General features: G+C 54.1%; 1 protein-coding gene across 2 annotated transcripts in view; it reads left to right on the forward strand.

The window, feature by feature from the left end:
• Positions 1-560: 560 nt before the first annotated feature.
• LAMP1 (lysosomal associated membrane protein 1) overlaps positions 561-13,766 on the forward strand; it is a 19,479-nt gene continuing 6,273 nt past the window's right edge. The window contains exons 1-4 of one of the 2 annotated variants that reach the window (XM_039226647.1): positions 561-826; positions 5,688-5,881; positions 7,884-8,103; positions 8,215-8,373. In XM_039226647.1, coding sequence (XP_039082578.1) covers positions 775-826; positions 5,688-5,881; positions 7,884-8,103; positions 8,215-8,373 — 625 coding nt within the window. In that variant the 5' untranslated portion in view covers positions 561-774. The remainder of the gene's footprint in view (positions 827-5,687; positions 5,882-7,883; positions 8,104-8,214; positions 8,374-13,766) is intronic. The other variant, XM_039226648.1, reaches the window with a different exon arrangement.

Here is a 13,766-nt window from a genome sequence, read left to right on the forward strand (position 1 = left end):
CCGCCCCGTTCCGACACATCCCTCGGGAGGGTTGTCACAGCTTTAAGTCACGGTGTAACCCCTGAAACCCCTTCAACCAGGATTTCGTCTAACCCTGTTAAGTGATTTGAGTTGTTTAGAAAAAAAGCTGTTGTGTTTCAAACGTGAATTGTGACATTCGGTACACGTGTTCCACCCCCTCCCCACCCTTGGGCCCCCACTTCGGCCTCCTCGAGTGTCAGCGGCCAGAGGAGCCCCGCGGCGAGGGAGGAGCATGTTGGCGTTGCGGCCCCGCGGAAACCCTCAGCGCGGGGCTCATGTCCGCGGGGGGCCGGGGCGGCGGGGGTCGCGGTCCTCGGCAGAACAGCGGCGCTTCCGCGGGGCGATCGTCCCCTCGCGCGGACGCCTTCCCACGCGCGCGCACCTTCGGCTTCAAGTGGCCCGGAGGCCTGGGCACGCGTCACGTGGCGCCACGGTCACGTGCCTCAGGTCACGTGCCGGGTCGGCACCAGCCGAGGGGAAGACGCCGGGCCCTCGCGCTCTCGCGAGATCCGCGAGGGTCACGTGACGGTGCGGGCGCGGCGCGGCCTCACGTGACGGGCGCCGCCGGCCGAAGGGTCTCCTTCCTGCCGCGGGCGCCGCAGCGGCCGGGCTTCTGGACCCCGGGACCCTCCCTCGCCCTCACGCCGGCCCCCGGCCCGCCCGCCCGCCTGCCTCCGGCGCCTGCCCGCCCGCCCGCCCGCGTTCCAACCGCCCTCGACCCGCTCGGCTCCCGCCTCGGCAGCCCTCGCGCCCATGGCGGCCCTCGGCGGCGCCCGGCGGCGGGCTCTGCTCCTGCTGCTGCTCGGTGAGGGGCCGGGGACGCCGGGGCAGGGGGGCCGCGAGGCGGGAGTTCCCGGGTCTGCGGGGCCGCGCCTGGGCACCCAGGGGCTCCGCAGGGCCGGGGAGGGGTCGCCCACGAGTCGTCCCCGCCCCGGCGGGGGTCGGCACCCGGGGGCCGGGCCGGGAGCCCTCTGGCCGCGGCTTGAGTTGGGTCGAGATGTCAGCCGAAGGCCGGTTCCGCTCTCGGGTCACTGAACTCGTTCTCGGGGTGTTAACTTGGAAATTAGTGGTTTGTTGGTTTCGGGACGGCTGTGGTTTATCCACGGAGGGCCGAGCGAAGCTGTGCGGCCCGAGGCGGCCGGACCTGCGTGGTCCCTCCGCCCCCCGCGCCCCCCGGGCCGTACGGCTCGCACCGAGGAGAGAGCAGGGAGTAGGGCGGCGCGTTGCTCCCGCCTTTCCGAACGCGGCTCGGGCTTCAGCTTGCCCCCGCCCGGTGCGGCTTGGAGTGCTCGCGCTTCTGGTGCTGCGAACTTACACTTCTGTCGGAATGGCCCGCGTTCCCCGTAAACGTTGAGGGGCGCCCGTGCTGGAGAGGAGACGTGGGCAGGGCTAGGCCGCGGCCGCGCAGCGCCGGTGCCCCTCTATAGCGGGGGGTCGTGGGGCCGCCGCCCCGTTCCCGAGTCGAAACGCGGAGCCCCGACAGTGCAGATCTCCGAGCAGTCGGGGGTGCCCGGTGTGTGAGTGAGGGATTCTGTTCCAATTTTCTGGTCTCCTAAGAACGGAATGTGTATGCGCTGTCTCTTAAGTGTGTTCAGATGCCCTTGGTGAACCTCTCTCTGCTGCACCCCGTGTCGCCCCACTCCCAGTCAGCACAGGGAGAGCGTCCGAAAGGCAGAGTATGAAACACAATCCAGAAGACACCTGGGAGCTCGCAGGAGTGAGGTCGCTGTGGACGCACGTGAGGGTGCATACCTGCCCCGGCCTCTTGAACTCTGCCTCCCCCTGCTCCAACCTGTGTCCCTGTGAATGGGTGGGTTTGGGTTTCACGTTTCTGTTGGCCTGTTGTGTAAAATGAGTTCTTTGAGCTGCATGAATAGCCAGAGGGCTGACCTTATTCGGAAGGGACCCTCAACGCGGTGGCCTTCCCTGGTGGGTGGAGGAGTCGGTGGAACAGGTTTTGTCACGTAGGCCGGTGGCGTTCAGCGGCTTCTTCCTAAGGGCTCGCCCTCAGAGGGCAGAGAAACGTCATTAGTTCTATGCATCTCCTTGCATGGGAGTGTCCTGAACCTTAGCAGTGTAAGATGCCTGCCACACTGTATCCTTTTAAGTTTCATATTCAGTTAAGATCCAACTTTCTAGGAAAGGTATATTAATTTGGATTTATTTTGAAGCAGTTTTATCAGAAAGCATCTTTTTGTCCCAAAAACGTATTTCAGACTTCGAATTACTAATTCCTCCTTCGTTGATAATTAGACATTTCTTAAAGCTGGTTTTGTGTTTGACTACGTGGTAGAAAGCATAGAGCAGGGTGGACTGAAACCGTCTGACACTTGCATAATGGGACTTTTTAAACCACTGATGCCAACGAGATGACTTCCTTCCCCTTTCCAAATGAAGAACTGTCACTTACTCTAATTAACATGACTCTTGATTGTGGGAGTTTGTTAGTTCCTCGGGTTGGTGGCCAACTTCTTAACAATATTTGAGATCAAAATGTTCGAGGCCTATGATTTTGATTTTCTGTTGTTAGACGCGTCCCAGGCAGTATCGGTCCTGCCTTCTCTGTGCATCCACGGGACGTGGCTACATGCATGCATGGCGTGAGCTTTTATTAGAATGTTCCAGTTGTGCTGTGATGTTTCCCCATGTATCCCCCTTCCTCATCTGAGCCCATCTTGGGCCTCACACATAGTGAGTGCTCAGTACTTGCCTAGACTCTGTTCTGCAGCGCTGGTCCCTAACCACACGTGCATGTCTGCGCCTTGGAAGTGTCCGTGCTTGTGGCCTGCCTCTCCAGGTTGTGATTTGGTGTGTGGGAAGGAACCTTGGTCGTCCTTTCCTTCTTCCTTTAGTCATAGATGATTATGTATCACTGATTAAAAAGAAAAATACTGGATTTGAAAGAATCAAGCCAAGACAAAGTAGGAAGTATTTCTTAACAAAAATTTTAGTGAAGAAATGTATTGACTTGTTCCTTTGGTTGGCAGCCTCTTTCATTTCAAAAATGAGCGTTTTGTCATTTGAAACTTACTCGCTCACTCAGCAAGTGTTGGCGTTCAGTTCCCGATTACTCAGCACTCCCTGGCTGTGTGACCTTGAGCCAGTTAGGTCCCTGTCCCTTAGTCTCCATAGCTGTGAAAGGGAATCACAGCAGCGTTTACCTATTAAGGCTGCCATGATCATTGGATTAGCTGCCAAGTGCTTGGTGCGGGACCTGGCACGTAGCACGTGAATTACTAGTGCTTGTTAAATAACATAACTTATTTGACATTCCCTGTCTGGCCCTGGGGGTGTAGCGATGAACTTGATGGATGAGGTCTGTACAGCTGTGTTTCCCGTCAGCGAGCAGCAGAGCCGGCGCTACTGCCCTCTTCAGTGTTCTGTGTGTGCACCGGCCCGTCTGATGCTCTGATGGCCCCAAGGGGTCAGCACGCTTGTTCCAGTTCACAGGCACATAAACTGAGGGCAGCGATTGTCGCTGGCCCCGTCACACAGCTGGTGAGCGGCGGAGTCTACAGCAGACGCGCTTCCCGCAGCTGCACCCGTGTTAGAGGATGGCGTTCCTGCCACTGGGGGTGCTTGGAGGAATAGGCCGAAGCGACCCCTTTGTATGGTCCCGGGAGACGTGACCGAGTCTGTGCCGTGTAGCCCGCTGGAGGCCAGCAGTTGCCCACAGTCCAGGGAGCTTTCGAGGGGGACACACACAACTTCTGACAGTGTGTATTTCTCTCGTACGTGTATGTTCGAATGCTCCTGGAGACCTTTTTCTCCTGACCAACATTTGGCTTTGAGGGTAAAGTTTCTTGTTTTAGTAATTGAAAATTTCTGGGCCTCTCCAGAATGATTGTGGGTATCTAGTGTTGGTAAACCTTACTTTAAACTTGTTTTTGTAATACTTGTTTTTACTTTGAAAGTTCTTACCCTCAGCGTATTTACTAAGTGAAAAACGTTTAGTGAATGAAAAGTTATTGAATGTGAAGTATTTTCTAATGAAGTGCTTTGAGTTGGTAGAAAGTGTGTTAATGGCTTCAGGAACAGACTTCTGGAAGCGCAGCTTGGTTAGAACTGCTGTGTGTTTGCTCCCATGAGAGGCAGCCGCCTGCCCTGTCTGTGGCATGCGCGGTCACATAGGACCCTCCGGCATCCAGGCCAGAGCCACCGCCGCGGGAGGGCATCTCAGGCCCGCAGGAGCCTCGCCCCGGGGCAGGCAGCAGCTGCGCGCTCACGGTCTGGGGCAGCGTCCGTCGCACGCTTGCTTCCGCCTGCCGAGCCTTGCTGGCCTCTGAACTGCTGGTGCCCTTAACCCACCCCTCTCCAAAGGCATGGGGATGCTTTCTCTCTGTTTAAAAGCCTTTACTGAGTTAACGACAAGCCGTGGAATTTTCTCTAGGTTTTACAATGGAGATTCATTTATCGGAGTTGTCTTAGTGTAGTCTTACCTGAGTTTTCTGGAGCAGAGGTTAAAATTTGCAAAACAGACAAAAACTGCACAGGTTCCTTGTTTGCCATAGTTTGCTGCTTTCTCTTGCAGAAGCTTCTTGTGAACCTAGATTTTGGTATTTCCTGTACCAGAAACTTATGGGAAGGGACGTCGGGTTTCTGGCTACTTTTTGCCTTGTGCTTGAATAGTAGTTGACTTTAAAGATTTTATTTTGTGAAAGTCCCAAGGGTGAAATAAATTGGGTTCGTTAGACTCATTTACTTTTCTGGGGGCAGGGATTGTAGAATGACAAGTTAATTGAGAGTGTACTGAGTGTATGTCTTCAAAATGTGCTTGTGTCCCATGAATGCCTGGAGTGGTTGGAGCACAGGGAGAGGATGTGCAGAGACCGACTGACCTGTCACTGGAGGGAGGGCACATCGCTTCCGAGCCCTATGGTGGTAGACAGCTCTTTGGCTTCAGAACTAGTGAAAACACCTATTTTTGCCCTTCTGTAGAAGAACAACGTACTAACATGTGTGGCTTGGAAAAATTACCTCCGCTCTACCACAGTGGTCAGATTCCACTTGCTGCTAAAGCCATCAGAGCTGTAGGACATCAAGAAACTAGAGATGGCCCAGGCCCTGAGAATTCGAAGAGGATGTAGTTAGCCACCATCGCTGTTGAATCTGTCCCTGCCTTCTGGGATATGGCAGCCCTGCCTAGACAGGTTGAATGTCCTGACGTTGCACGGCCAAGTCCAGGTTCAGCCGAATCACTGTTTTTTAAGACCTTTCTGAAATTGGGCAAAGGGCTCGGATCTGTGAATCTGTAGCTTTTCTTGCTGCACCAGCGGCCCCTGAGGAGTAACGAGAGATCCACCTTTAAATAGTTTAGGACCACAGCGAAAGATGTCACGAGTTCTCCCGTGGGCTTCCGCAGGTCAGTATTTAGGTTGAGTTGTGGCTCCAGGACCCTGGCACATCTTCCAGAGATGCTCTGGGGCCTGAGTGTGGAGCAACATGTGCCTAGGGGTGACCTCTCCATCAGTATCCTGACATCAGGCATTAAAGAGCTGTTGACCAGATGGGCAGACCAACTAGTGGGTTCAGAGTTAACGTTTCCAGAATCGTGTCTAGGAAGGACGGGACAGGCAACGCAGGGGAGCCCAGCCTCGGTAACCCACGTGTCTCGTTCTCGTAAGAAGCACAGTGGTATTTCCTGATAAAGCCCCTTGTTGCCACAGCTAGAGACCACAGAAGTGCCCAGTTGTATTTTCAAAACCATGTTTGGATATTTCTGTCTTTCCTGGAGTTAGCAGGCCTCATACACGGCATGGCGGCCACGTTTGTGGTGACGGACGGCAACGGGACGGCTTGCATCATGGCCAACTTCTCTGCTGCCTTCGTGATCAGTTATGAAACCAACAGCGGCCCTACGGTAGGAAGCACCAGGGTCCTTCGTGCAGCGTGTGGTGTGTGTGAAAATGTTTCCTCTTACTGTTTTAAATAAATGTTCGAGAAGTGACCTCATGGTAACACAGTCCCCTGTGCCATATCCTTCTGGGTTCATCAGTAACCTGTGCTCCTGTATATACTGAAGGTGCAGTCAGGTATATAAACCATTTTATGCCCTGCTTTTGCAGTTTTATGAAATTTTTTTTTAATGTTTATTTTGGGGAGCGAGAGAGAGCTTGCAGGCAAGGGAGGGGCAGACAGACAGCCGGACAGAGGATCCGAAGCAGACTCCAGGCTCTAGGCTGTCAGCACAGAGCCCGACGCGGGGCTCTAACTCACGAACCATGAGATCCTGACCTGAGTCAGAGTCAAGATACTTAACTGGCTGAGCCCCCCCCAGGCGCACCTACCTTCACAGCTTTATATGAGCGTCGTCTCACTTTTCCTCACGATGACTTTTTGTGGTCTCAGTGCAGCGTTAGGTCGGTCAGCCTGACGTGGTGAAGCCTCTGCTGGTATTTCTGTTTTCCGATGTCCTTTCATGCTCAGGGCACAGCGGTTCTTGATTTGTTGAATTTGCTTTGGATAAACCACGAGGCTCCCGGAATTGCACATGACCAGCTGAGCAGTGCTACAAGCTGAGCTCTCCTGCAGTGCCCCTCGTTTTTTTCCAACTACTTGTACATCTACAGGAAGAAAGGGCTTTTTGCATTTATTAGATTTCTGACAAATAAGCTGCATCTGTATTTCTTGTTCAGTTACCCATTAGTGGACATCACACTGCTTTTTAACATGTGCTCTAAACCACATTGTGTCTCTAAACCAGTTTTTGTTTTTAGTTTTGTGTTGAAACTGCCATTTTCCCTTCCCCAGCTCCATGGTGGCAGTGTTTTGTCCCCACACACAGGGCAGTGGTGGGGCCTCTAGACTTTGTGCCAGGTGCGCAGGCCTCCGCGTGACCGTGGTCGCTTCCAGACCGTAGGGAAGCAGGCAGGCCCCGCCCCGTGGGAGCGTCTCAAGTTACAGAGACTTGTCCAGACACTTCTGTTGTCCTCACCACTATACTTGTGTTTGGATTTTTAAATATTACTTGGACATAATTATGTTCCACAGATGGGGTCGCGGCCTGTCAGCTTGCAGAGTTCTGTCGTGTCTCGGGAGCAGCTTAGCTGCAGCTCACGTGGCCAGCCGTGCTCATTTCCGGGGTCACCAGGTGGTTCTGTAGTTTTGTCTGTGATGGTGAATTCATACCGTCCTGCAGCAAACAGCTTTTTCTCTGTTTAAAGAGACTTTTTTTTTTAGTTTTTTTTTTAATGTTTTATTTATTTTTTGTGACAGAGAGTGTGAGTGGGGGAGGGTCAGAGAGAGAGGGAGACACAGAATCCGAAGCAGGCTCCAGGCTCTGAGCTGTCAGCACAGAGCCCCATGCGGGGCTCGAACCCACGAACTGTGAGATCATGGCCTGAGCTGAAGTCAGGCGCTAACCGTCTGAGCCCCCCAGGCGCCCCTAAAGAGACTTTTCTTAAGTGCAGTTCGATGTTACATTAGCTTCAGGTGTGCAACTTAGGATTTGACAAGTTTGTTCCTTATGTTGTGTTTGCTAAAGACACGTGCGCTTAAAACATTTTTATAGCAAACAAGTAGTGATGGTTTTTTCAAATATAAAGCCCAGTAGGAATTATTTCAGTTAACCAAGATCACTTTGGTTTTAATTCTGCTATAAATTAAAATTACATTAACAATGAAGATTTAATTATATGGATAATTGTCTGCTTTGTCTTAGACTTTAGTTACTTCTCAGTCTGTACTGACATGTAATACTGACTTTCCTGTGTTTTTATCGATGTTGCAAGTGAATGTGCTCAGAGCAGCCTCGGGCGGAGCTGAGGTGGGGGCTCAGGTCTGCTCCCTGAAGGGCTTCCTTGGGCACATCTGACTCGCTTTAGGGACCTGCACTCTGACTGGGTCTGTGTCCTTTGTTCTAGAATGCGACCTTCAGCCTGCCACCGGATGCAGCAGTATTAAATAGCAGCAGCTCTTGTGGTAAAGAGAATGTGTCTGTCCCTAGTCTCGTAATTGCTTTTGGAAGAGGACACAGACTGACCCTCAATTTCACGAGAAATGCAACACGTTACAGCGTTCAGTTGATGGGATTCATTTATAACTTGTCTGACGCACAGATTTTCCCCAACGCAAGCTCCAAGGGTAAGAACCAAACCTGACCAGTTACAAAGTTAAGAAAATCGGGTTGAAGAGGGTCTAAAATGTTAACTAAGTACTTCACGTAGTTAAAAATTGGTTTTATTTTTTATACAGAAATCAAGACTGTGGAGTCTGCCACTGACATCAGGGCAGACATAAATAAGAAATACAGATGTGTGAGCAACAACCAGATCCACATGCGCAACGTCACCATCACGCTCCATGATGCGACCATCCAGGCGTACCTTGCCGGCAAGAGCTTCAGCAAGGAAGGTAGGACACTGCTCCTGGCCCTGGTGCCGGCGGCCCCGGTGTCCGGGCCCAGCTCAGCGCATGCTGGCGTGGCTTTGAGCCTGTGCCTGACAAAGACGTGTGTGAGTGAGTGTTCATGCGGCGGGGGACTCAGCGCAGCTCACTCCTTACAACTGCCCACCAAACATGTTGTTCTCTTTAAAGGAGGTGACTGACCTCTTTAGGTGAGGTGGGACACACACTGATTTTAAAAGGGTAAAAGGGCAAAGCAGTTGAAACCGTCTGAATCTTCCCTGGTTGAGAAGCTAATGGAGGTCAGGGTCACAGACTCTCTTCTGGTTCAGTCCAGCTGTCTTTTCACCAAGACCTAGGCTTACCTCTGTCTGCCTTGGGCCCAGGGGCAGATGGTGGAAGGACCTGCGTGCTGTTCGGGGCTGGTTGGGGGCGTGTCATCGCCCCTCCGGGAGGCCCCTGCCAGCTCAGCGCCACTGGTGGTCTCCGGACCCCTCCTGGCTCTGTGGTCCTGGGTAGGGTAGTCGGCGTCTTGTCTTCTCTTATAGAGTCAAGGTAATGGTCTTAGAAGGTCCTTAGTGTTAAAAAGGAAAATTATGCCAAGTGTTTGTCAGCGCCAGTGCCTGGCTCAGAGTGAGTGTTGAGGAGTGTGATCGCAAACCTAGGACTGAAGAACGTTCTCTTCCCCAGTCCTGCCAGTCAGCTCGCAGGTCATGGTCATTTTCCTGAAGGGCGAGGGGCCTGGTTGCCTTGGGGAGGTTGCACGTCCTTCTCGGTGTTTGGCCGTGCCTCTGTGAGCCTCCGTTTGGCAGCGGCTCCCGCAGTTTGGCCTCAGCCCCCAGGTGGCTTCCGGCTGCGTGGCAGATGGCACCGAGCCACCGTGCTGACGGCCCAGTGGGCCGGGTGGGTGGGCCTTTGCGTGGTCGGGCACAGCCCCTCGAGCGGCATGCGTGCTCTCCACTGCCTCGTGCAGCCCGCCTCCGGGAAGCTAACTGTGTGCCCGTGTTTATCCATTTAAGGTTAAAAAGAATTAAAAGAACATTTCACAGCACATGAAAATTACATGAAAGTCAAGTTTCAGTGCCCGTAACTAAAGTTTCCCTGGAACACAGCCACGTTCATTCTCACACCTCTTTCTGTGGCTGCGTTCACATTCACACTGGCAGAACCGGGTGTGCACAACCCCAGCCAGCCACAGAGTCCAGAACATTTGCTGTGTGTACCTGGGAAGACACCAGCAGCAGCGAGTGCCCAGGGTGCACAGCAGGTCTGTGTGAGTTGGCACAGCTCTTGAGAGTGGCTGGACTGGCTCTCTCTAGTGCCCCCATTGTCTGGCTGTGTGAGGGCTGTGTCAGCAGGCCCAGGTGTGCACACTAGCACACACCCCTGGTGGAGGAGGGACTGTGGGGTCTTTCGGCCACGCTAAGTGCTTCAGTAGCTGACGCTTGCAGGTATGAGTCTCCAGGTAGCTGCGTTTCGTCCCCAACACTACACATCACTCTTCTCTCTCTGGCCTCGAACGGAAAGGAAAAAGCAGAAACCGTTGGAGGCATTGGGAAATGATAGTGCAATGACCCCACTACTAGCCGGTCCTTAGTTTGGCCATAGAGGATAGCTCCTCACCTTCATGACTTTTCTTCTTGGAAAGCTGAGCACAGAGATGGGCCTGCTCTGAGCAGTGTGGTGCCCAGAACAGGGCTCCAGCTTCCGGCCTAAAATCAGATGTGACAGTACGTAAAGGCTAATGTTTTTTAAGATTTATAATTTTTTTTTTTAAATAGACTTTATTTTTCAGAAGAGTTTTAGGTTTACAGAGTCAAATGGAGAGCATCGAGCTCCCTCATAGCCCTGTCCACACACGCAAACAGCCCCTCACTGTCCACTCCCCATGTGTTACTTTCCCAGCGGAGGATGTCTGCGTGAGAGTCTGGGTGGGAACGATGCGTAAGTGAGGCGGTCCCTACCCCTGAGCCCCAGCTCCAATCCTCAGAGGCTCGTGCCCCAGCCCCACATAGGGTCACTGGGAGCTTGCCCTTCTGACCTGGAGGTGGACCACGTGGAGCCTGCTGTGGGCAGCCCCCTGCTCTGTTCTGTGAGCTGTCCGTCTGAAGCTTGGTCACTCAGCTCAGCCCCCATCCCCACTTCCCCTTGTGTTCGTCCCTCCCATCAAAGTTTGTTTTCAGTTGGTGTTAAATCTGCCTTTGCGGGTACGTCTGTGCTTTGGAAAGGAATCTTGCTGCTTTTTAAAGACACTAGAGTACTCTCTCAGGGAATCCGCAGGGAAGTGGAGGGTAAGCGTCATTGCAGAGTTACACAGAGTGTCACGTACAAGCTGGCATGTCTCTCTGTAGGCTGGAGGGCATGGTGAGGTCACAGCATGTCTGCACAGTCTTCCCTGCACAGGATTGAGTCCCCCATAGGGCTTTTGGGCTCTTGTCACTATCAGGTCACGTCCTCTGCGGTCACTCCTGATCAGTGTTTACTTGGAGTGGTAAGAAATGAAGTCTGCAAAAAACAAATCCGTGCCCTGAGCTCCCCACTCCCTCTGCCCTGCACAAACGTGCACACGCCACCCCCCACCCCCTGTGACGTCTTATTTTGTGGGATGTGGTCCTCCAGTGGCCTGGGTCCAGGCCCAATGATTGGGGAGTTCTCAGAGCAGCCACGTGGGCAGGGAGGGGGTCTGGAATGAATTCTTGCTCTGTGGGCAGGGGCTGAGCCGCCCCCAGAAAGTACTGCAACAGACCTCGAACAGCCCAGTGTGAGCTGTGTGGGTCCCCTTACACACAGATGTTTCTGGTAAACGCAGTACAAAACTGTGTGTGTAGTCTCGTGATTGTTCTCTGCCTTTGCTGGTAGGATACAGGATGGGTGTTAACTGTGCTGCTGCTAAGGCTTCTGGTCAGTGGTTGGGTTTTAATAAGTTTTCAGGGAATCTGAAGTTGACATGGGTTTTCACCCACGGGGGTCAGCACCCCCGGTGTTGTTGAAGGGTCAGCCCGAGTTGCTGACGTGGCCTGAGCCGTGCATGAAGCCCAGCTGTGCGCTTTGACTCCGCTGCCTGTGAACGTGGGGTCTGGTCTCTGGAGAGCCCCCCGGCCCACCTGCACCACCGTTGTCTGTTGCTGCTGTTTCTGACATAGTTTGCGATCAGCAGGACCCGTGTATCCTCCTTACAAGCAATTTGTTGTAACGGAGCACGTAAGCCGCCACGACCACATCATTTGGGTTTAAAATACTTGATTTATGTTAAAATTGAGTCATTTGGTATTTTTTTGTTTTTTGTGTTTTTTTAAATCCCTTCTTGTGCTAATTTCATTGCTTTCGTTATTAGGCACTTTTGGGGGGGTCGGTGTCACCTAAATTGAAAGCTTCAGCGAAAAGATCCTTATCAAATATGTTAAGTATATTTTATATTCTCCTAGTCTGTTCTACTCCTGGATTCACAATAAAAAACTACTAAATGAACACCTTTTCAGAAACCGGTGAGTTGGGCACTGACGCCCCTGGAAAGTGTGAGTGAGCTGCCAGGCTCCTGTGGCCTCGCTCGTCGGTGCTGTCAGGGGACCTGGGGGGGGAGCCTTGGTCCCCGTGCCTCTGTGCACCTCCCCGTCTGAGGGACCTCAGGCGCTGACTCAGCTCAGCTTCAGAGGAAGGAAGCACTTCTGTCGGGGCTGCCACCCGTTCGATGGGCGGAGGCAGGTTCCAAGGACAGCCTCTCCGGGAGGTCCAGGAGGGGCATGTGGCCATCACTGTGGAGTCATCTGGGCGCGGCCGTCCCAGGGGGCTGAGGTGGAGCCAGCCTGGGGCGGGTGTCCACGCTGCGTCCCCGGGACTCGGATTTCCAGCCCCTGGCCCACGCCGACGCCTGGCGCTGATGGCTCAGCAGAGGATCGTATTTATTCGTCCCTGTCTCCCACGATGCGGGGGCAGCTGCGGTGGTTCGGTGACCGCCAGAAGTCCAGAACAGGAGCTTTTCAGCGCAGCTCGGCCCGGGCCCACTTCCCACCCGGGTTGGCAGCACTTCTCCCTTAGGAGCGACCGCCAGGGTGGCTTAAAGGAAAGGAACCGGTGCTGAAGTCGATCTTGTCACGCTCCATCTGAGACTCCTCGTAACTGTAGCTCAGAGGCTCCTAAAGCCAGCTGCTGGCATGTCCTTCAGGGCCTCCAGAAGCTTCTGAAAATCACGAGGAGGGGAGCCCCGGCAGGATAAGCAGCCTGCGCTCTCCTGGGATTCCCGGTCTTCCCAGGGCCGCCTCACCCGCGGGTTGCACTGGCCACACTTGAGTGCCCTCCGTGTGCTTTCCTCACTGCGGCGTCCGCCTGGGGGGTGGGCCACTCAGGGTGGAGGCTTTCCGTCTGCACTTGGGAAGGGGGAGGGACGGGTGCTTCGTCCTTACACTTGACTGTACCGTTCATGCTCCCAGGCAGACACCTCACAGTCCCAGCTTTGTGAGAACAGCGGAGCGTGTCTGCGTGCTCGCCACCCTTCCCTGCGCACTCCCATCTGGGCCCGGATTTGGGGGCTGCCTTTGTTGATGTGGTTTTGCACATTTAAGGATGTCCTGTTCGGTAACCGTTGGTGAAAGCAATGGTGAGGCTCTTCTTAAAGGTGCGGCTATGACATTAGTCTGCAGCTGTGAGGGGGAGCGGGCAGTGTGGCCACACACCCTGGGTGGGGACATCTGCCCTGCCACCAGGAGCCCAGAGCCACACCCACTCCATCATGCCTTTTGTCCATCTTTACCTTTTGTCTAGAAAAGCATTTGACTATGCGTGATTGCAGTGTGTGAAGGCATGCCGGGCGAGGGATGCGCTTTCCCAAAGCGCGGCATCACTTTTGTGTCACAGCCCTGCCTGACCTTTCTCATTTCTCCCCCGCCCCCACCTCCCCAGGAGGAGGTGGCAAAGCTTCCTTTTAAAGTGGAGCAAGTTCCAGCAGCTTCCCCATGAGCTCCACGTCGGCGGCTGTGGCCGGCCGGCTCCCGTGCCTGGCGGAAAGGTGGGAGCTGGACGGAAGTCGAGTGAACGCTCTTCTGAACTTGCCAGCCGTCCACAGGAGCAGGGTGGCGGGACGGAGGACTTGATCTGGGTGTGGTCTGCAGTGCTGTGGGTGTGGGTGTTGAGGATGCGAAGTGAGCTCCGTGTGCGCCTGTCGGGAGTGTTCATTTGTCTTTGTTCTGGATTCAGTCTGCCTTGATTTTCAACATAAGTTTTTGTTCTAAGCAATCATGGTAGGTCAAGTTCTGAGACTGAGTTACACTTAAACTCCTGGGCATGTCCTCTGGGGACACTGTGTGCCCTCTCCGCTCCCCTCCCCCTCCCATGTGCCCCCCCTCACTCCCCCTGCCCCCGTGCTCCCTCCCCTCCCCCATGTGCCCCCATCACTCCCCCCTGCCCCC

This window comes from Hyaena hyaena, unplaced genomic scaffold, assembly GCF_003009895.1.
Source record: "Hyaena hyaena isolate Hyena2069 unplaced genomic scaffold, ASM300989v1 scaffold_22, whole genome shotgun sequence".
Lineage (NCBI taxonomy): Eukaryota > Metazoa > Chordata > Mammalia > Carnivora > Hyaenidae > Hyaena > Hyaena hyaena.